General features: G+C 38.6%; 1 protein-coding gene across 4 annotated transcripts in view; it reads right to left on the bottom strand.

The window, feature by feature from the left end:
- The window catches only part of LOC150085171 (5-taurinomethyluridine-[tRNA] synthase subunit MTO1, mitochondrial), a 421,026-nt gene that overhangs the window by 16,216 nt on the left and 380,116 nt on the right, over positions 1-24,694 (bottom strand). For all 4 annotated transcript variants that reach the window (XM_090373908.1, XM_090373907.1, XM_090373910.1 and 1 more), the window contains exon 30: positions 19,140-19,220. In XM_090373908.1, coding sequence (XP_090230034.1) covers positions 19,140-19,220 — 81 coding nt within the window. The remainder of the gene's footprint in view (positions 1-19,139; positions 19,221-24,694) is intronic.

Here is a 24,694-nt window from a genome sequence, read left to right as displayed (position 1 = left end):
ACTGTTTCTGCTGCATGCCTTTTCTACAGGGCACTTTCCATGGGCACTGTTCTTCTGAATTGGCTTCTATAATTCCCACTCTCTCTTTCAAAACAGTCCGAACACATGCCACCACCACCAGCCAACATCCATTTACTGTCTGACTTCAAACTCACAGAACCAACTTTTCATCTTCCTCGTTTATTCATTCAAGTGCCGTTTTCTGGAACAACCTTCTTTCGTACGTATTTCCTGAAAATTAGTCTACAGAAGTTCAAGTCTAACGTCAACAAATATCTTCTTTCGTCTTCTCAACCTCCAGCCCAAGCACGATACCAAGTACTAGGTTCTAATACCTCTTGTGTTTTGGGTTTTCATAAAAAAAAAAAAAAAGTACAATATGCTTTTACACAGCTTACCCAACATTTTTCTGTCTCTGTGGATTTTGGATATTCTATTACAGGGTGGCCAACGAGTCGATTGTGATCTACCATTCGATGGTGGCCTTTAATTTTGGACGATCACGACAAATTTTAAATATATAGTCATCCCTCGATTTGCGGGGTCAGCAAAATACCAAATTTTTATATTGCACAGAGGGTTTCGCTACCTGCACGTTATTTATTTTATTTTATTTTATTTTTTACGTCAGCTTCAAAAATAGGAATGAAGAGCAGATTTTGAAATTTTAATTTTGTTTTTTTTTGCATGATTGAAGATTTCATTGAAGGAGAAACACATTTCACCAAAATAACGTAAAATACCACTAAATATACAGCTGTTGGTATTATTGCAAATGCAATAAGATTTGAGTTTACTACCCGTTTAATAGAATTAGATTGCACTAACAGAAAAGTTAGCCTCATTAGCATTAGCATTAGTAGAGGCATTTGATGCAAGAAAGCAAGCTTATGCAGCATCAGCCAAAAAAAAAAAAAAAAAAAACCCACTTCCACTTCACCCCTCTGTTCGTTCAAAATACCTGTCCAGCTGAGCCTTAAACTTATTTAGGCTATCAACCTCAACCACAAGGGATGGAAGTCTGTTCCACCAACCAACCACCCGCTGGCTAAAGGCAAATTTCCGCACGTCTATCCTACATCTGTCTTTCCTCAATTTGAATTTATGCCCTCTCAGGTGATTTTTCTGAGCTAGAGGAAGAATCCCATCAGCATTGAGCATGCTTAAACCATTCAAGGCTTTATACACCTCTATCAGATCACCTCGCTGGTGCCTAGTCTCCAGACACTGTAATTTGCAAAACTTAAGCCTTTCTTCGTAAGAGCACCCCTTTGTTCCATTCACTAATCTTGTTGCCCTTCTCTGTACTCGTTCCAGCAGCTCTACATCCTTCTTGAAATGAGGCCTCCAGACCTGTATACAGTACTCTAGGTGTGGCCTGACCATCGCCTTATACAATGGAATAATCACCTCCTTATCCCTGCTGGAAAAATTCCTGTATATCATTGACAATACTCCATGAGCTACTCTTGCAGCCCGTCTGCAATGCTCAGAGAACTTCATATCTGCCTGCACAACCACCCCCAAGTCCCTTTCATTCTCTACCACTGAGTACCACAGAGTTGATACGTTGCTCTGGGGTTGCTGTTTCCCATGTGTAGTACTTTACATTTGTCAATGTTAAACTTCATTTGCCACCTCGAAGCCCATCTGCTCAACCTTTCCAGATCCTGTTGCAGCAGCATAGTCTCAGTAGTGTCCTTGACAACCCTGCCAACCTTTGTATCGTCTGCAAACTTGGACATTAAGCTTGATATACCATCATCAATATCATTTATAAATACAGAAAACAATAATGGACCCAACACTGAGCCCTGAGGGACTCCACTAATAACATTAGTCCACGATGAGCAGTGTCCATTGATTACCACTCTCTGTCTTCTCCCCCTCAACCACCCCTTTATCCATAGCAGCAATTTGCCTCCAATGTCACACTGCTCCAATTTGTGTAGCAGTCTTCCATGTGCAACAGTATCAAAAGCCTTTCTAAGATCCAAGTATATAATATCAAAGTTATTCCCTGCATCCAGTTCTTTTGTGACTGCATCATAGTATCCAATCAAGTCCTCAGTTCAGAACTCATGTCCTCAGTTCCCAGCAGCTTTCACTCCCCCTCTTACGGCAGCGATAGGACCAGAATGGAAGCAGAGGGTGCTAAGAATCTCTGGGTACGACCAGGCTGCCATGCATGGAAACTGAACTTGGCCTGTTATAACGTAAGATCACTCATCGGTGAAGACAGGATATTAGAGCTGGAAAAGGAAATAGAAAATGTGAATTGGAATATCATCGGTTTGGCTGAAACAAGAAGAAGAAATGAATCACTTATAAGTTTATCAAGTGGAAATCTGCTGTAAACCAATGGAAACAGTGAAAGGAGTGAAGGAGGAGTTGGGTTTCTTGTCCATAAAGATTTAAAAAACAACATTTTGGAATTGAAAAGTACATCACTATTCAAAAGTACATCACATCATAATTGAGAGTCTTCTAGATGAGCAGAAAACCCACTACACTATTATTATGGGGGACTTCAATGCTAAGGTTGGAAAAAGACAAAACAGCACAGAAAGGGGAACTATAGGAAATTTTGGAATTGGTGAAATGAAAGAGGTGGAAGACTTGTGGAATTAGCAGAATCTCAAGGATTGTCAGTAATGAACACTTTTTTCAAGAAAAGGGTGAACAGAAAGGGGCAATGGAAGAGTCCAAAAGAATTAAAAACTAATGAAATCGACTTCATCCTCACTAACAGAAGATATATTGTGAATGATGTTACCATCCTGAATAAGGTAAATGTTGGAAGTGATCACAGAATGGATCACAGAAAGAGTACACTTGATATAGATGTAGGAAAGGAAAAAACTGACTCAAGTAAATAATACAAAGGTCTTTGAGATAACAGAAGAGGAGAAAAAGCAGTATGTACTGCAACTTAAGAACAAGTTTGAGCTTCTGCAGACTGCTCAAGACCAAGATATCGACGAGGAATATTACAACTTTCTGAAAGTGATAAAGCCCAAGAATCCTATAGGGAAAAAGAAATCGAAAGAAGAAAAAATTAGTCAAGAAACACTTGATATGATGAACCGAAGGTGAAAAATAAAGAGAAAGATAAACACAGACAAGGAAAAATTACAAGGTCAAATTACAGTGTCTGGAGACTAGGCACCAGCGAGGTGATCTGATAGAGGTGTATAAAGCCTTGAATGGTTTAAGCATGCTCAATGCTGATGGGATTCTTCCTCTAGCTCAGAAAAATCACCTGAGAGGGCATAAATTCAAATTGAGGAAAGACAGAGGTAGGATAGACGTGCGGAAATTTGCCTTTAGCCAGCGGGTGGTTGGTTGGTGGAACAGACTCCCATCCCTTGTGGTGGAGGTTGATAGCCTAAATAAGTTTAAGGCTCAGCTGGACAGGTATTTTGAACGAACAGAGGGGTGAAGTGGAAGTGGGTTTTTTTGTTTTTTTTGGCTGATGCTGCATAAGCTTGCTTTCTTGCATCAAATGCCTCTACTAATGCTAATGCTAAAAAAATTGAGTATACTGAGTTATGCAAAGCCATTAGAAAGAGACTCAGAGAGGACATAAGGTTTAACACAAGAAAAGTAGAACAAGCATTAAAGGAAAACAAAGGATTTAAATCAGCAGCCATGAGCAGTAATACAGAAAGACAAATGATACTGAAACTGAAGAATAGTGATGGTGTACTTATAAATAGCAGAGAAGGCATAATTCAAATAGCAGAAGACTACTATAGAGAATTATACAAGGAGCGAGGGAATGATGCCAGCAGTGGGAAAGATGGATTGCAAAGTAGCAATACATACGACATACCCGATATTCTTCCTGATGAGGTAGAACATGCATTGAAGAAAATGAAGAATCAGAAAGCCCCTGGGGAAGATGAAGTTACTGTACAGTTGTTAAAATTGGGAGGAAGAGACATAACACAAAAACTGGCAAGGCTCTTCACAAAGTGCATTAGAAAAGGTGTGACGCCTAAGCAGTGGAATAATGCAATCATAGTTTTGCTGCATAAGAATATAAATCAGAAATTGGAAATTATAGACCAATTAGCTTGTTATCCCACATCTACAAGTTGTTCACAAAGGTCATTACTAACAGATTAGAAAGAATACTTTCTAAAGAAGTGGTTGATTCTCATCATTAGAAAGAATGATGAGAATCAACCAAAAGAGCAAGCTGGTTTTAGGACAGGATACTCAACTATGGATCACCTTCATGTAATATCACAGCTAATGGAGATAGCAAATGAATATAAAACATCATTATGGCATTTGTGGATTATGAAAAGGCATTTGACTCCATACAGTATAAGGCAATGTTTCGGGCACTGGAAAGACAAGGCATAGATACCCCACATATTATGATTTTGAAGAAAATATATGAGAGTGCTACCTCCTTTATTAGACTAGACAAAGACAGTCGGAAATTTAAAATTAAGAAAGGAGTTCGACAATGAGACGCAATATCTCCGAAGTTGTTTACTGCTGCCCTTGAGGAAGCTTTCAGAAGATTAGACTGGTCGCAGAAAGAGTCAATGTGAACGGAGAGTACCTAAACCATTTACGATTTGCAAATGACATTGTGGTCATAGGCCATGATCCCAAAGAATTAGAGGAAAATCTTAATCAGTTATGCACAGTTAGTAAGGATTTTGGACTAACGATGAATATGGCTAAAACAAAAGTAATGATGAACAAGTATGCCACAGAAAGGGAAATAATGATTGAAGGAGCAGTAATTGAAAAGGTGGAGTCGCATACTTATCTGGGACAAGTTATTAGCTGTAATAATGATAAATGGCTGGAAGTCAAGAGAAGAATAAATTTTGGATGGATAGCATTCAGGAAATATAGTCACATGCTGAAGAGCAATATCCCAGTTTGTCTGAAACATAAAATAATGAACCAATGTATACTCCCCACCATGACTTATGGAAGTGAAAGTTGGGCACTCACCAAAAGAATGGAAGAGAAGCTGAGAACTACACAGCGAAGAATGAAAGAAGAATGAATTATATTGGGAATCAGACTGTTAGATAAGAAGAGAAACACATGGATTAGGCAGTAAACTCAAGTAAAGGACATTCTTATCAAAACTAAAGAACAAGGCTGGAGAGGCCTTGTGCAGTGGATTGAAAATGGCTGATGATGATGATGAACAGAAAAGTGCAAATTGTTTTTATTGTTTTATGGTCGTGACCTCCAGAAATCGCTTTAGAGAAATATCACAAAGGCATTCAAAACTGATTCTTATAGATATAACCAAACAGAGCAATAAAATTGTGGTGTGTTTGTCCGTTTATATTGGAAACAACTTCCTCATTCGGGAATCCTCTTCATCAATTATCCTACATTAGCTGTTCAGACAGAATAATTTTTCCAGTTCGTGCAACTTAAAGTGTTTTAATCGGTAAGCATTGCTTCTGCTGATTTAATAACTGGACAGTACTTATATATTAATTTAATACCTTTTGATTTAAAATGAATACTAGGAAAAAGGGTAAAACGTATCATTTCCATTAAGAGTGGGAACTAGAATACTTTTTTATAATGATGAAAGAAAAAATGTTACTGTTTGATTTGCAATGCTTTTGTGGCTATACCCAATAAAGGAAATTTAGAAAGGCACTTCATGCACTCCATGATAAATACCAGTCGGATTTTCTGCTGAATAGTGGCCTTAGGAAAAATAAATTAGAAGAACTTAAATCCAGATTATTCACGCAACAAAATTTCTTCACGACACCTAATTTAATCTTTTTGTTATACTGTACATGTTTTTATATTACCCCATAACCTTGCCCTGTCCTCCTAGTTGTGGTGGACACATTATTGTATCTTTACTGTCTATATAATATCGGTGTAGATACACCATAGATAACTCTTAAGAAACTACAATGGTAGTTGTTGTAGTAGGTTTATTATTATTATTTTGTTTTTAGGAGCATTAGCAACTAAGGCCATATTGCTCGGGGATATGTGGTGGTCATTCCCTGACCTTTCCGCATCCTCCGTATTTGGTGGCGACGGGCCTGAACCCCGGTCTAATCAAGAAGCGTGTGCTACGCACTGCTGCTCCTTCCCACCTGGCTACGGAGGCGCCTTGTTGTAGTAGGCATCATTTGCTCTGCGTCTCATATTGTGCTCTTCCAGCACAATGAGTTGCCATGGTATTGCACTACCTCGAATAAGTAATGCTTTACTGTACAATAAAGATTTATTCTTATAATGATTCAACTACAGAAGAGCACGTAATATCATCATGGGTGAACAGCTTTTGAACTTTTCACACAAATCTGGAATAAAAATACTTTGTCAGACATCAACTTTAATAGAACTCAGTATTCCACAGTATTCCACAGTCTGATCAAGATCAGAAAACCATGTAGGAGCATCAGCAGTTTTCCCAGACATTACACTGTCAACCCAAAAGAATGCAGTGTCTACACTGAATTATTAGTAGAAGTTCAAATAGTACTGGAGCACTTAAAAACCACATATCGTTTGAGAACAATAATATACCATGATTCATTAAGTGTAATACAAGCCATACAAATGACAAACAATATATCCCATCACCGGATGAGATATATTGCCCAAGAACCGTCTTGGGCAAATTAAACATACTAACATACTAAACATATTAAACATACTAAAGAAAAACAAGAAATACTTTTGTGCTGGATACAGGACACAAAGGAATAAAATGAAATAAAGCTGACAGAACTGCAAAATCAACAAGAAAAACCAGAAAGACTTTTGTGCTGGGAAACAAATAAACCAGGACACAAAGGAATAAAATGAAATGAAGAAGCTGACAGAACTGCAAAATCAACAGCCTCCAGAAACAATATTTCCCAATTCCATATAAACCAATCATTCAAAACTGCTCTCTAACATGATGGCAAGAAATCCTTTTGTATTTCTCCTCTGGAAACAGAGTAAGAGATTCACGGAACTGATTTCAGTAGCTAGGGTTGTTTCATTGAAACTGAGATTTCAGTTCGATCCTAGTCGGCATGTTAGATCATCATCTAAGCCATCATCTGGCTTAGATGATCACCTGCATCGTCAAGTGCAAGTTACATCATCATCTAATATGTGTCTCCTGCACAGTACATCGTCATCCAACCAGTGACGCCTTCATCTGTATGTTAATCGTCATCTAGTGTCATCTGCACAGTACATCGTCATCTAATGTGTGACGCCTCCACTTAACGTGCAAGTGGAGATGTTAAGCAGTACATCGTCATGTTAAGCATGTTAATCGCCATCTAATATGTGTTAATCGTCATCTACACAGTACATCGTCATCTATCAAGTGATGCCTCCATCTACATGTTAATTATCGTCTAATGTGTGTCATTTGCAGAGTACATCATCATCTAATGTGTGTGTCATTTGCACAGTACATCATCATCTAAAAAGTGACGCCTCCATCTACATGTTAATCGTCATCTAATGTGCATCACCAGCACAATACATCATAATCTAATAAGCGACGCCTCCATCTACATGCTAATTGTCATCTAATGTGTAATTAGATGACAATTAGATGATTATGCTTACAACTGCAACACTTTTGTTGAACGGCTTGGAAAAAATGCTATTCCAGCACAAAATTCTTGCTGACCTTTCTGAATCACAACTCCGTACAAAGTGCATGCACAAGAGGCCTGAATATTCTCCTCTCTCTCTCGCACCCCAGGCACATTGAAAAGGCCTCTGGAGTCAGGAACTCTGCAATTCATCTGTAATGCTATTAAACAACACTGATCGAATCTGTAAAACATATTTATTATGATAATATAAAATAAAATACATGTGTGCTGATCATATAACTATATGTTAAAATATGTTAAAATATTAAAACAAAATAAAATAAATGTTGTATAACATTTATTTATTTATAACAAGAATAAAATTCAATAAAATATATAAAAATTAAAAGTGATAAAAGTTGTTTAAAATCACAAAAAATCACTTCTTTAAAATCAGCTAACAGAAAAGTGCAAATTGTTTATATTATTTTATGGTCATGACCTACAGAAATAGCTTTAGAGAAATATCAAACATTCAAACAAACAAAGGCATTCAAAACTGATTCTTATAAGGATATAACCAAACAGAGCAATAAACGGTGGTGTGTTTGTCCGGTTATTTTGGAAACAACTTCCTCATTCAGGAATCCTCTTCATCAATTATCCTATGTTAGCTGTTCAGACAGAATATTTTTCCGGTTCATGCAACTTAAAGTGTTTTAATCGGTAAGCATTGTTTTTGCTGATTTAATAACTGGACAGTACTCATATGTTAATTTAATACCTTTTGATTTAAAATGAATATTACAAAAAAAGAGTAAATGTATCATTTTCATCAAGAGTGGGAACTAGAATACTTTTTTGTAATGGTGAAAGAAAAATGTTGCTGTTTGATTTGCAATGCTTCCATGGCTATACCCAAAAAAGGAAATTTAGAAAGGCACTTCAATGCATGCCATAGTAAATACCAATTGGATTTTCTGCCGAATAGTGAATTTAGAAAAAATAAATCAGAAGGACTTAAATCCAGATTATTCGTGCAACAAAATTTCTTCATGACACCTAATTTACAATCTAAAACAGTAACTGTAGCATCATTTAAAGTGAGTCATCTTCTTACAAATAAATGCAAATCATTTTCTGATGGTCAATTCATCAAAGATGCATTTTTAGAAATAACAGATTCTCCTTTTGAAAATTTTAAGAACAAAAATGAAATTAAAAGTGCCCTTCAAGATCTGCAATTATCTCGAAATACCGTGATGCGACGCGTCGAAAAAATGAGTAAAAATGTGAGCGAACAATTGCGTGCTGATATTGCTAATTGTATTCTTTACAAGTGGATGAATCTACAGACATCAGTGATACAGCCCAATTGCTCATTTTTGTTGGTATATTTTTCAATGATTCTGCTACTAGAGAAGAACTGCTGGGTATGGTTTCGTTAAAAGAAAGAACTAGAGGTCTTGATATCTTTAACTCATTCAAACATTTTACTGAAAAAATTAAATTAAATTACCACTATTTAAGCTCTATCAGTAACAACAGATGGAGCTAAAGCAATGATGGGGCATCTTAACGAATTCAGTGCTAAAAGGATGACGAATTCCCAGATTTTTTGAGTTACCACTGTATCATCCACCAACAAATGTTAGCCAGCAAAAGATTAAATACTAAAAGTGTTATGGACATCGCTTTTGAAATCGTAAATTCCATCAGAGGACAATCTCTTCAAAGGTGACCTTTCAAAATGCAACTCAAAGAAAAAGAACCAGATCTGATATTACACACAGATGTGAGAGGCCTGAGTCGGAGTAAGTTTCTATAGAGATTTCAAAATTTGCTGAATGAAATTAAAAAATTTGTTGATCAAAGGGGACATGATTATCAGCAGCTACAAGATACAGAGTGGTTGTGTGATCTGGCGTTTTTGGCAGATTTTACCAGTAAATTAAGTGATCTGAATTTGGAATTATAAGGATGTTGTTTGGTTTTTTTTAGGAGCATTAGCAACTAAGGCCATATTGCTCCAGGATATGCGGTGGTCATTCCTTAACCTTTCCGCATCCTCCGTATTTGGTGGTGACGGGCTCGAACCCCGGTCTAATCAAGAAGCGTGTGCTACGCACTGCTGCTCCTTCCCACCTGGCTACGGAGGCGCGGAATTATAAGGAAAAAATAAAAATGTGGGTGACATGATTAGTAATATTTCTGCATATAAATATCAATTTTTAGCAATGGCTAAGGATCTCAAAGAAAAAAAATTCAACCATTTTGCAAATATGCAAGATCATTTGCAAAAATATCCTATTTTTGAATTTAATAGTGAGAAATATGTTTCTGCAATTGAGAACGTTGTGGACGATTTTGAAACCAGAATCAATGATTTTAAAACAATTGAAGACATTGTTCAATATATTTCTTATCCATTTAATGTCCATTTAAATATGAAACAAATTGCAGAAAAAAAAAAAAAAAAAAATTGCTGCGATTTTTCACATGGAGAAAATATTTCTTGAAAATGAAATTGTTACATTGCAAAATGATATCTTCCTAAAAGCCAGATCATCAGAAGAAGACTGATGCTGCAAAACATCTACTGCATTGTGTATTTCTTTATTTTTAATGATGGCAAGAAATACTGGAAACTTGTCCAGAAAAAAATTTCAAATTTGAAAATTATGCCAACTGATGAAGTTTATGCTATCTCAGCATTTATAATAATATCAATTGGAACATGTGCACCAAGTAGTTGATTGCATCTATAATGTACTTCCCCACCAAGCAAAATAAGAGAATTTTCTTATCTTGTTTTACTCTTTGAGTGAGACCTCGGCACAAGAAATGCCTATGACTAAGTCAGAATCATCCTTATGGCTTAGTCTGCTATTGTAATCAATTTCCAAAATGGATGATTTGACAACTCTTGGTAAAATAAATTTACACATAACATTCCTTCAACATCATCATCATCATCAGCCATTTTCAATCCACTACAGAATGAAGGCCACCTCAGCAACTTTCCAGTTACTTCTGTTTTGTGCAATGGCCATCCATTTACTACCCACGAACTCGCGAATTTCATCTGTCCATCTCTGTCGTTGTCTTCCAGGTTTTCTTCTAGCTCCTCTTGGGTACCATTCTGTTATTTTCTTAGTCCATCTGTCATCATGTCTGTGAGCTATGTGTCCTGCCCAAGACCATTTTATTTCTTTAGTTTTGATAAGAATGTCCTTTACTTGAGTTTGCTGCCTAATCCATGTGTTTCTCTTCTTATCTAACAGTCTGATTCCCAATATAATTCATTCCATTCTTCGCTGTGTAGTTCTCAGCTTCTCTTCCATTCTTTTAGTGAGTGCCCAAATTTCAATTCCATAAGTCATGGTGGGGAGTATACACTGGTTCATTATTTTACATTTCAGACAAATTGGGATATTGCTCCTCAGCATGTGACTATATTTCCTGAATGCTATCCATCCAAAACTTATTCTTCTCTTGACTTCCATCCATTTATCATTATTATACTAATGACTTGTCCCAGATAAGTATATGAATCCACCTTTTCAATTTCTGCTCCTTCAATCATTATATTCCTTTCTGTGGCTTACTTGTTCATTCTTACTTTTGTTTTAGCCATATTCATCTTTAGTCCAAAATCCTTATTAACTCTACATAACTGATCAAGATTTTCCTCTAATTCTTTGAGATCATGGCTTATAATCACAATGTCACTGCAAATTGTAAATGGTTTAGATACTGTCCATTCACATTGACTCCTTTCTGTAACCAGTCTAGTCTTCTGAGCCGACTGGGCTAGCCAGGTGGGTAAAGTGCCTGCCTGGCAACCCAAAAGTCGTGGGTTCGAATCCCACCTCGGGCTTGGATCGGAGTAAAATGCAAAAACTTTGGGAGGTGCATTATGGCCACAGAAGTCGATGCATCAACAACTAAAAAAAAAATAGTGTTCTGAAAGCTTCTTCAAGGGCAGCAGAAACAACATCAGAAATACTGTATCTCCTTGTTGAACTCCTTTCTCAATTTTAAATTTAATACTGTCTTTGTCTAGTCTAATAAAGGAGGTAGCATTCTCATATATTTTCTTCAAAATCATAATACATGGGGCATCTATATCTTGTCTTTCCAGTGCATGAAACATTGCCTTATGCTGTATGGAGTCAAATTCCTTTTCATAATCCACAAATGTCAGACATAATGGTGTTTTATATTCATTTGCTTTTTCCATTAGCTGTTATATTATGTGAAGGTGATCCATAGTTGAAAATCCTGTCCTAAAGCCAGCTTGCTCTTTTGGTTTCTCATCAAGTATTCTTTCTAATCTGTTATTAATGACCCTTATGAACAACTTGGTGTGACATAAGCACTTTTTATGATTTATCTCCTAACAATTTCTGATTTATCTCCTTTTTTTATGCAGCAAAACTATGATTGCATTATTCTGCTCCTTAGGCATCATGCCTTTTCTAATGCATTTTGTGAAGAGTATTGCCAGTTTCGGTGTCATGTCTGATCCTTCCAATTTTAACACCTCAACAGTAACTTCTTCCCCGGGGCTTTCTGATTCTTCATTTTCTTCAACGCATGTTCTACCTCATTAGGAAGGATATTGGGTAGGTTGTACGTGTTACAAAATTTGTGATCCATCTTCCCCACTGCTGGCATCATTCCCTCGCACCTTGTATAATTCACTATAGTAGTCTTCTGTTATTTGAATTATGCCTTCTCTGCTATTTATAAGTAAACCATTGCTATTCTTCAGTTTCAATATCATTTGTCTTTCTGTATTACTGCTCATGGCTGCTGATTTTTAAGTCCTTTGTTTTCTCTTAATGCTTTTTCTACTTTTCTTCTGTTAAATCTTTTTATGTCCTCTCTGAGTCTCTTTCTAATGGGTTTGCATAATTCAGTATACTCAATTTGATGTATATGATGAGATCTCATATACTCAATTTGACATCATATATCATATACTCAATTTGAGTATATGATGAGAGCCTTGTCGATCAATTCGGCCCTGGAAAGATTGTGCAAGGCTCAAGGGGTAGAATTTTCTTCAGCCTGGACTGTACTTGTTAACAGGAGAGATTGCTTCTACAGGGATGGGATACACTTAAATAGAAAGGGTGCAAGAATATTTGCTGATGCTATCGAGGCAGTGTTAGGTGGGTCGGAAAACTGCTAGCTTGGGGAGGATACAAAGACGAATAGATTAACAGTAGCCACTGGCAGAGGTGAAAGAGATTCTTGCACTGCTTCTATTGGAATGAGCAGAAGCCTGAAAAACAAGATTCAGGATATTTCAGAGAATGCTGGGAGTCATTGCGGTACAAGTAAACACATGGGTTGTGTTAGGATAGCTAAGAATAGAAATAGGTGCATGTATACTTGCGTGTACACCAATGCTAGGAGTTTAGTAAACAAATTTGGTGAATTTGAGGTATTGCTCAAAACATCAAAGGCAGATATTGTTGGGATATCAGAGACTTGGTGTCACACAGATATAAGGAATGCAGAACTGGAATTTGGGGAGTACAATGTCTACAGAAAGGATACACTGGATAGGAAGGGAGGAGGGGTTATGCTATTAGTTAAGAAATACATAAAATCCAAGGAAGTGAAGCCAGTGGACATCGCTGGACAGTGCAGTGTCGAGTTCAGTTTGGTGTGACATAAGCATTTGGAGATCAAAATTGAGAGTAGGAGTGTGCTACAGGCCTACTGACTCTGATGAGTATAATAAGAAACTGTACAGGGAAATAGAGTGGGCCAGTAAATCAGAGAGTCTTATAATGGGAGATTTTAATTTCCCAGATACTGACTGGAGTTTGGGGGCTGGTCACTCACACACTGGCAAGGCTTTTGTGGATTTATTGGATGATTGTTTTCTACATCAGCATGTTCGGGAGGCAACTAGAGGGAGGAATACTCTTGATTTGATTATCAGCAGTGATTCTTCTGCAGGTAAATACACCGCTAGGTGAGTGTGATCACAGTGTGCTGAAGTGGGATTTACTCAAAGAGGTAACTACCATTAGGGGTAAAGGGAAGGGTTATTGCTTTCGTAAAGGCGACTACAATGGACTGAGACAGTATTTAAATTCTATACGGTGGGACCAACTGATGATGTTGCCAACAGCAAATGCAAAATTGGAAGCATTCAAAGAACTTATCTTGGAAGCTACTAGGCTTTACATACCAACTAAGAAATATTGTTCAAGGTTTAGGCCTAAATGGATGTCAGATGAACTGATGAGGCATATGGCAGAGAAGAAAATGCATGGGATACATACAAATTAACACATGACACAGAAGCCTATGATAGATACAAGTTGATCTGTAACCAAGTTACAAAGGAGGTTAGGCAGGCGAAGGCAGAGTACGAGAAATCTTTGGCAAGGGATGCAAAGAAAAACAGGAAAGAGTTCTTTACTTATGTAAACTCTAGAAGGAAGGGGATGAATCAGATTGGTCCACTTGATATCGATGGGTCAACTGTTGATGATCCTGCTCAGGTAGCTAACAAACTAAATGAATATTTTGCATCGATATTCACACATGAGGAGTTGTTATTTAGCGAGGGGAAAGCCAGGGGTGTATTCAACTCTAGCAGTAAGCTAGAGAATCTTGTAATAACTGAGAGTAAAGTGGAGGAGAAACTGTTGAAGATAAACACAATGAAGGCACCTGGGGTGGATGGGATCTATCCAGTTATATTAAAGGAGGCAGCAGAGGAAGTAAGCAAACCCTTAGCCATAATTATGAAAGCTTCCTTGGACTCAGAGGAGGTACCCACAGACTGGAGATGTGCAAATGTGACCCCAATTCACAAAGGAGGATCAAAGGCTGACACAAGCAATTATAGACCTGTGAGTTTAACTTCTGTTCCAGGAAAATTAATGGAGGCATTAGTTAAAGAAGCATTGCAGGATCATTTAGACAAGACTTCAGTTATAGCTCGGACACAGCATGGTTTTGTTAAGGGGAAGTCTTGCCTGACCAATTTGATTGGATACTATGATGCAGTCACAAAAGAACTGGATGCAGGAAATAACTTTGATATTATATACTTGGATCTTAGAAAGGCTTTTGATACTGTTGCACATGGAAGACTGCTGCACAAATTGGAGCAGTGTGATATTGGAGGCAAATTGCTGCTGTGGATAAAGGGGTGGTTGAGGGGGAGAAGACAGAGAGTGGTAATCAATGGACACTGCTCATCGTGGACTAATGTTATTAGTGGAGTCCCTCAGGGCTCAGTGTTGGGTCCATTATTGTTTTCTCTATTCATAAATGATATTGATGATGGTATATCAAGTTTAATGTCGAAGTTTGCAGACGATACGAAGTTTGGCAGGGTTGTCAAGGACACTACTGACACTATGCTGCTGCAACAGGATCTGGAAAGGTTGAGCAGATGGGCTGAGAGGTGGCAAATGAAGTTTAACATTGACAAATGTAAAGTACTACACATGGGAAAAAGCAACCCCAGAAGTTGGGGGTTGCTTTTTCCTGTGGTACTACACTGACAGTGGTAGAGAATGAAAGGGACCTGGGGGTGGTTGTGCAGGCAGATATGAAGTTTTCTGAGCAGTGCAGACGGGCTGCAAGAGTAGCTCATGGTGTATTGTCAATGATATATAGGAATTTTTCTAGCAGGGATAAGGAGGTGATTATTCCCTTGTATAAGGCAATGGTCAGGCCACACCTAGAGTACTGTATACAGGTCTGGAGGCCTCATTTCAAGAATTATGTAGAGCTGCTGGAACGAGTACAGAGAAGGGCAACAAGATTAGTGAATGGAACAAAGGGGTGCTCTTACGAAGAAAGGCTTAAGTTTTGCAAATTACAGTGTCTGGAGACTAGGCACCAGCGAGGTGATCTGATAGAGGTGTATAAAGCATTGAATGGTTTGAGCATGCTCAATGCTGATGGGATTCTTCCTCTCGCTCAGAATAATCACCTGAGAGGGCATAAATTCCAATTGAGGAAAGACAGATGTAGGATAGACCGTGCGGAAATTTGCCTTTAGCCAGCGAGTGGTTGGTTGGTTGGTGGAACAGACTTCCATACCTTGTCGTGGAAGTTGATAGCCTAAATAAGTTTAAGGCTCAGCTGGACAGGTATTTTGAACGAACAGAGGGGTGAAGTGGAAGTGGTTTTTTTTTTTTTTTTTTTTTTTTCGCTGATGCTGCATAAGCTTGCTTTCTTGCATCAAATGCCTCTACTAATGCTATGCTAATGCTAATTTTACCCTTGCCATTGTTTATCTTGCTCTTCACTTGTCTTCAGTTCATCATGACAAGCGTTTCTTGATTAATTTTTTCTTCTTTGGATTTCTTTTTGCCTATAGGTTTCTTGGGCTTTATCACTTTCAGAAAGTTGTAGTATTCCTTGTCAATATCTGGTCCTGAACAGTCTGCAGAAGCTCAAACTTGTTCAAAGTTCCAGTATATACTGCTTTTTCTCCTCTTCTGTTATCTCCAAAACCTTCTAATCTTCTCGAGTAAAAAATTTACTTGAGTCAATTTTTTCCTTTCTTTTCTTACATTTATATCAAGTATGCATCTTACCATTCTGTGATCACTTCCAACATTACCTTGTTCAGGATGGTAATGCCATTCACGATATATCTTCTGTTAGTGAGGATGAAGCCAATTTCATTAGTTGTTAATCCATTTGGGCTCTTCCATGTCCACTTTCTGTTCACCCTTCTATTGAAAAAAGGGTGAACAGAAAGTGGACTCTTCCACTTTTTCATTACTGACATTCTTTGAGATTCTGCAAATTCCACAAGTCTTTCATTTCTTTCACAGATTCCAAAATTTCCTATAGTTCCCCTTTCTGCACTGTTTTGTCTCTTTTCAACCTTAGCATTGAAGTCCCCATAATGATAGTATAGTGGGTTTTCTGCTTATCTACATATGTAAGGGTAATGACTTCAGTACATGTAAGTGATCTATGTTGGATTCTTTTTTCTAAACTTTTAGATAAAGAAATGGATTTAAACCTGAGTCAGTGGCACACACTAGTGATCACTTGTTGTACTTTTCAGTTTGGATAGCTCTGAAAAGTGCTGATGTAACTTTTCTTATTTGTTCTAACTGCTTCTTTAAATTGACTTGTCAAAGGTTGCCACTGTTTTACCAGCCTAGTTACACATTTAACCAAGGCGGCCAATGTGTACACATTTTCAAAATTCTTTTTTTACATAAGTAGCATGTATCAATTGATATTGTTTAAAACTATCTTCCTTTTAGCACTTCTTGCTATATAGTAATAAATGTCTACCAAGTGTTCATCCACTTTCACAATGAAAGCATGCAGACCCCTTTTCAGCACATAAATTAATAAGATCACAAGGACAGCATATCATCACCAAATGCTCACTCTCCTTTTTCTTCTCCAGTTTTCTCCACATTATTAATACTAAGTGCAAAACAGTTTTTTTTAAAGGAATCCTACAGTTCAACTCCGGACAACTTCTGACTGTTCAGAAGAAGTTGCCCAATGTTGTACCCTGTGGAGTTCCCTTACAGTGCTGGCATTGGGAGCAAGCTGCTTTTGATTTGAAGAGGGATTTTTTTTTAAATTACAAATGGTCACCATAACAGGATACAGTTTTGCAGCAATCAAAAATGGTCCATTTTTTCAGAGCCATTAATACTTTTTTTTTTTTCTCCATGCAATTTCATTAACAATGCTTGTTTTTAATTCCACAACCATATTTTTTGGCTATTTTGCTATTGGGAAACAAATTGTTCATTTTCTGACAACATGCCTGCATGATCAACACAACTCAGAATTTGCAAATAAACATCAGAGAATGATGCAAATGAATATGGGGGGTACATTGTACCTATCACCCATATTCAAATTCAGCATCATTTATGCCTGACTGACACCATGTCACCACTATCCCTATAATGTCTGCATTTGATGACTTAATCAATACTTCAGATTAATTAAATTTAATTAAAATACTCCAAGAATTAGTGTACGTGCACATGTTCTTACTCTCCAAGAATTAGTGTACGTGCACATGTTCTTACTCTCCAAGAATTAGTGTACGTGCACATGTTCTTACTCTCCAAGAATTAGTGTACGTGCATATGTTCTTACTCTTAGTTATCCTAATACAGCCCATGTATTTACTTGTTCCATGATGACCCACAGAAAGGCCTGAAATCCCCAGCACCTTGCTTTCCAGGCTACTACATGTTCCAATAGAAGAAGTGCAAAAGAATCATTTTTGCCTCTGTCTTCAGCTCTAGTTAATCTATTAATCTGTGTATCCCCCACCCCCAGTTAGCAGTTTTCCAACCCACCTATCACTGCCTTGATAACATCAGCAAATATTCTTTCACCCCTTCTATTTAAGTGTATCTCATCCCTTTAGAAGCAGTCTCTCCTGTTAACAAGCACAGACCATGCTGAGAAAAATTCTGCTCCATAAGCCTTGCACATTCTCTCCAGGACTGAATTGACTGACAAAGATCTCAACATGTACATCCTATCAGATTTTTTTTATTTTTCAATACTTGGTGAATGGAGCCATCTCTTTCAATACAGTTTCTCTGCTACATTATACAAATTGACAATTTTAGTCACTGATGCCCCTGCCAAACACGCACCAACAATTTGACCTCTCTGGAATTCAAAAATTTTTCTGTTTATACTCCGGCACGACAACCAAGTTAGTAGAGTTTACAATAAATCGTCAATACAAATATTTATCGTATTTAGTAGTCACGGGCTTGAACCCCGGTCCACTCAAGGAGCGCGTGCTATGCACTCTTGCTCCTGTTTGTTTGTTTGTTTGTTTGTTTGTTATTTGGTTTTTAGGAGCATTAGCAACTAAGGCCATATTGCTCCGGGATATGCGGTGGTCATTCCCTGACCTTTCCGCATCCTCCGTATTTGGTGGTGACGGGCTCGAACCCCGGTCTAATCAAGAAACATGTGCTATGCACTGCTGCTCCTTCCCACCTGGCTACAGAGTCGCCACTCTCGCTCCTAACCACTGGGATACGTCAGGCCTAAATCAGTTAGATTTGCCACTTTCTTCACATATCTTTTTATATCACCTGTAAATAAAAATCAGCTTCATCATCTTTCCTTCACAGTACTACTGGAAAAAAAAACATTTTTGCATGTACATAATTATGTCATACAACCGTTACAAAAACCACTACTTTCATATCAGGTGTTTCCATTATTTTGTCCACCCCCTGTATATTACCTGTGGCATGTAAATAACTTAAAGTTGTATGTTAATTTTTATGTAAACAGTTAATTTTTTTCACTAAGGACTAAAAACACAGTTTTAAATATGTGTCTTCTTTAAATTAACTTAATTTTATTGTAAATTTTTCAGTAAAAATTAAATGAAGTTAAAATGCAGCGGAAATGTCTTTTGTTAGCTTTATATATGAATTAACCAGTAAGCTCAAATACTATACCCAAATACTTATATCACTTCCTATGAACTGTTCAATGACATTAGATAATCTTGTAAAATTCTAACAGAAAATAAAAAATAAAGTTTTAACTTACTGTTTTAGTAACGAGGTAATATGCAATATCAGTTGCCAGCATATCACAACTCAAAGCTGCAACACACATCTCAGGATGAATCTAAATGGAATAAAACTTTAATTGAAAAAAATAAGATAAAATAAGTAGAAAGAGAGAGAGAGACAATAACTGAATAACAACGCTCTGTTAATGGAGAATAGTGGATAATTTTAGAGCATTGAATATAAAACTGTGACCATTACAGACTGGTACAATGCTGCCTAATCACAAGAAGGTATAATATAAGGACAAGAACTCTACCAGCACACAAACGGTAGAACGTATCCGACTGAAATACCAAACACATTTTTAAAAAGTGCATTAGATGCATACGGGAATGTTACACGAATAGAAATGCACGCGTGGGAGGGTTTCCCAGAGCTATACACAAGCAAAGTCACGATACAAATGGAAATGAGGAAGCTGGTCCCCAATATCATATATGTTATGGGGAACCGACTAGTTTTGAACTACAGAGGGGTGGAGAAAAAATGTTTGAAGTGCGGCAGTTTGGATCATCTAGGGGCAAATTGCACAAAAGGGTGGTGTTTTAACTGTCGGGAAGTTGGGCATATCAGCAGCGAATGCCCAAAACCATGCAGCAAATGTGGGGAAACAAGCCACAAAGCAGGCAGCTGCTCAGTGAGGTCATACGCAGATGCCACTAAAGGAGGGGAGGAAAAAGGAAGGGAAAAGAGCTTGAGAGAGGAAAATATGATTATTCTAAAGACACAGGGAGGGAAAAAAATTCCATTGACAGAACCAGCGAATTTAATAACAGAAAAAAAAGGAGTGGGCCACAGACATAAAACAAGTCACCCCCACCTCAATGGAAACAGAAGAAACAGCAAGAGGGCAGAAGAGGGGAGAAAACGGAGAGCTAGAACAGGTAGGAGGAGGAGAAAAGAGGAAGAAGCAAACCACAGAGGAAGACAACATCATTGCAGAAGATTTGGGCGAGTCGAGTTCAGAGGACTCTGAAGTGGAAGGGCCGTTAGAGAAAGGCAGGGAAAAGCTAATCAGGGTACAGCATTTAACGACATATGTACCACTAGGTCAGGAAAAGCTGGGGGAAAAGTTAACAGTATGGGAACAAAGTCTGGGGAAACCCAGAATAATACTAGAGCAAACCAGAGAGGGAAAAATGGAGAGAATACAATTTATGTGGAGGGATATTTTCTTTGGCAATTTGGTAGGACAAGACCCTCTTAGGAATCACACAGCAATTAAGTAACTCCCGAATCAAATGGATCGCAGGACAAGAATAAGAGCTTGGTAAAACCCTATATGGCCTTAGCATATCCCAAACAAAATAGGTGAAACCCCTTGGCTTTGGCGGACCCATTATCGATACACATGGTAATTATCAGAACCCTGAATGTCCAGGGCTTTTCCCAGGGGCGCACACACACACACACACACACACACACACACACACACACACACACACACACACACACACACACACACACACACACAACATCACATCTGGAGAATGACGTTATTAATGGGTATCAGAATTTTTATTTATTCAGGAAAGCCACATGCATAATATTTTACAAGTACAAAAATTTCAAAATCGATTTAAATGTTTAAGCTTTTAGAGCTTTGGCACAAGAAATGCCAGGGGGTCGGCATCATAATCCTACCACCCATTGTAGGAAGGTTTAGCAACCTTCAAAGAGATGTAGAAAGTAGGGTAGTCTGTATAGACTGAAAACTAGATTTCCATACAATCATCATCATCATCAGCCATTTTCAATCCACTGCAGGATGAAGGCCTCTCCAGCAACTTTCCAGTTCCTTCTGTTTTGAGCACTGGCCATCCATTTACTACCCACAAATTCCATACAATATGGTTGATAAATGTATATGCACCAAACGCTGCTCCAGAACGGGTACGGTCAAGCATAAGACTGGCACAGGGGACCCTACAAGGGGGACAAGGGGCGCTCTGGAATTGCACAACATTTGTCTTAAGTGTGATCTCATAGATGTATGGCACAATCCCACAGCACATGGTGCAACATGGACTAGGGGTACAGTAAGCACAAGAATAGACCGCATACATGCACCAAGGAATATGGCAAGCAAAGCAACCAGAGTTAGGCATGTAAATATTTCTGGGACACGCCCCCTCATGGATCACAAATTGTTAATAATGAACCTCCCGTTATGTGCAACAATAGACTATGGCAGAGGCACTTGGCGTTTAAACTCGGCTCTCTTGCAGGACAGGTGGCATAACGTCGAAGGTTTAACGCATGAACTGGTGCAGTCTGAGCACTGGACATGGGAGAAGTGGGCAAATTTTAGCAGGCAGTAAGAACAGCATTCCAAAAATCAGCTAAGGAAAGAGGGGTGGAAAGGAAAAAAGTGCTAAGGCATTTGTATGAAGTGAGGCGATTGTTAAACTATTGTCATGATGAAATAGGGGTACAGCAGGTGCATTTCCATTTAATCAAACTACACCTGAGGGCCCCCTGAGCCATAGCTCATCTGCCACTTACATCATAATTGTTATAATTGTTACAGACTTTTTTGGTCAATTTTTAAACAACAATTACAATAGTCTAATTTGACTAAACAGATCTAAAACTAGACAGTACAACCTTTAACCTCACAGTGGGGACTGTGTCTCCGCCCCCACCACAAGTTACCATCCCCACCACGAGGAGGTAGGTTGCCCTATCCGGGAAACCACGTTTGGCAATCTGCCAAACAAATAATAATAAAATTGATCTATATACTTTGTTAAACATAACAATTCAAAACAGCTCCACCATTCTTATTTACAAAATCACATGAGTTTGATCCCTGTGAACCACAAACATCAGCGTCAACTATAACTGACGACCCCCGGTCACCACCGGGAGAAGCCACACATTCGTCTTTAGGAAAACATCTTGCACTTCATTAAATTTCAGTTCAACGTTTCAAAATGTCGATGGCACGCAAATAATCAGGACATGCCCGATCATTTGCGGCATGTGCAGAGGGCAATTTCCTTTTCAGACAGTTAACACATTGCGGGGTGTCTGCATGCTTGCTGCAAGACTTAAATGTATGGCCTCTCCCAGCATAGTGACCACAGAACTCGTCTGCTTTACAGTGCCGGGCCACATGGCTATACACCATACATTTAAAACATTGTGTTGGGGTCCACAGTTCACGGACCTGGTGTGAACTCCATTTCAAGAACACTCTAGAACAATTTATCAATTGTCTTCTTATACGTGGGGAAACCTCCACCACATAATTGTACCCTATAGAGTTCCTTGCTTTGTTCCTTGCCACAACCTTTATTTCTGAGAGTACTTGATCTTTGCTGACACACTCATCAGCCAAGTTCTTTCCCCATGCTTTAGAATATCTTGACTTACTTTTGGATCTACATCAAAAATCACAAATCTCGGCAATCGTTGGAGGGTCTTCTCAACCTCCAATTCGAGATTCTGAACTTCTGGACAGTTTTTAATCTTGTCAACATTGGATTCTGATGTAGCCTCAATAATCACTCGCTCATCTCTTATTGGATGAACCAACACGATCTTCACATCCGATAAAACAGGGGCAACCCGGCCTATTAACTCAGTCTTAACTTGATAACTTGTCCGGTATTTATCCGATTTCGCCTTCAATATAATGGATTTACTCTTGGATTGTACCTTCTGGGAACCTTCTGCATACGTTTTTTGACTAGATACTTTTTCTTGTCTAAAAATATCTAACTTTGCCTTTAGTATCCAATTCTTAAACACCAAGGACTGTACCACATCTGCCATCTTATCCCAATACCCCATGACTGTATCAACATCGTAACCAGTTGAGTCCGGAAGGACTGCAACTGAGGCTTTTCAGTCCAGAAGGACTGAAAAGCCTCAGTTTACTTCTCAGGAAACTCAATTCTTCCAAACCAATCAGTTCAGAAGAAAGATCAATATCCTGATCAGTCTGAGTTTCTTTCTCTCGAAACTTCCGTCTAGGACTTGCCTTGACCGGAGTTCTTCTTCAAGGTGATTCACTCGGAATCTCTACCTCAATATCTTCTTCTCCGTAGCCAAGTGGTCAGGAGCAGCAGTGCGTAGCACACTGCTTCTGATTAGACCGGGGTTCGAACCCGTGACCACCAAATATGGAGAATGTGGAAAGGTCAGGGAATGACCACCGCATATCCCCGGAGCAATACGGCCTTAGTTGCTAATGCTCCTAAAAACCGAAATAACAAAATATAACATAACAAACATAACTTCTTCCGAAATTGCCTCAAGTTCTTCGACAGGAGGCACCAGAACTTTCTTTTTGGCTTTTGGCATTATTATCAGCCAATAATATAAATCTTGACAAAAAGAATTTAGGGAACAAAATTTCAAAACAAAACAGCCTAAATAAGCTCAATCTGCCAGCTGGGGGACAATCACCCCAGCTACCCATCCCAGACCAATTGGAGGAGGAGCTTCTTCAAGTAGTTTGCCAGACAGGGATCCAAAAGAACCGCACTTATCACTAGACCAAAATATCACAATGATAATCAATCTGACCAACTATCTGACAAAAACACTTGGCACCTGGGCCACACAGCAGGTGCAAAAAGAAATAAAGCTACATCTGGAAACACAGGCAGAGAATAAAGCAGTCCAAATGCGACTGCAATATAGGCTTGCCGACAAGAGAGCAGGGTTGATTTTCGATCAGTACAACAGGATGCAAATGAGCAACAGCCCCATACAACAGATCCAAGTGGGATCACGTCAGTATGATACCACCAAAGACATCATGGAATACTTCAATGGAGTATACAAACAGTTGTATGCAGCATTTCAAGGGCCAGCGCTGCCAACTAGTTGGGAGATGTCATGGTTCTCTGCGGCTCAGCAGCAGGAACACAACCAGCCAAACTCTTTGAAGGAAGTTTCCACAGCCTTGGGAGAAATGAAAGAAGACAAAGCACCAAGCCCAGAGGGAATAACAACAGAGCTCTACAAGAAAGCTTGGGAAAAGGTTGGGCCAATTTTGGCCACAATTCTCTCTGACTTCTTCATGGCGGGTGAAGTTCCAGAAAGCTTTCTGGAGGCTCAGACAGTATTCTTAAGAAAGCAGGGGAGAATGGGTCAAGAAGTGGGAGACTGGAGGCCAATTTCACTACTAAATGTAGTCTATAAACTCTATGCTAAAGTATTGAATAATCGCCTCAAAAGACAGCATGGTACAGCTTAGACGAAACCCAAATGTTTAAAAATCTTCACAAACATATAGGGTATGGGTCAAGAAGTGACTTAGCCTGGAGGGTGATTTACGAGCGCCTGCCAGTGGAAGTAAACAAGGCTAAGGATCCATTATAGGAGCAAACCAGACATATGGGGGTGCCAGGCAGAGCCATGGGAGCAAATCTGGTTTTCTTGAGGGACCTGCAACCATATTGTCAGCGGAAAGGTTACAGCATAGTCCTAGCTGTGCTTGACCTAGAGAAAGCCTTTGATAAACTGTCTCAGAATTATCTTCAAAATCTGTTGTATACTGTACAGGTGGGCTCA

This window comes from Mastigoproctus giganteus, chromosome 5, assembly GCF_048544385.1.
Source record: "Mastigoproctus giganteus isolate SK-2022 chromosome 5, ASM4854438v1, whole genome shotgun sequence".
NCBI lineage: Eukaryota > Metazoa > Arthropoda > Arachnida > Uropygi > Thelyphonidae > Mastigoproctus > Mastigoproctus giganteus.
Note: the sequence above shows the minus strand (reverse complement) of the source record. Positions and strands in the feature narration are given on the sequence as shown.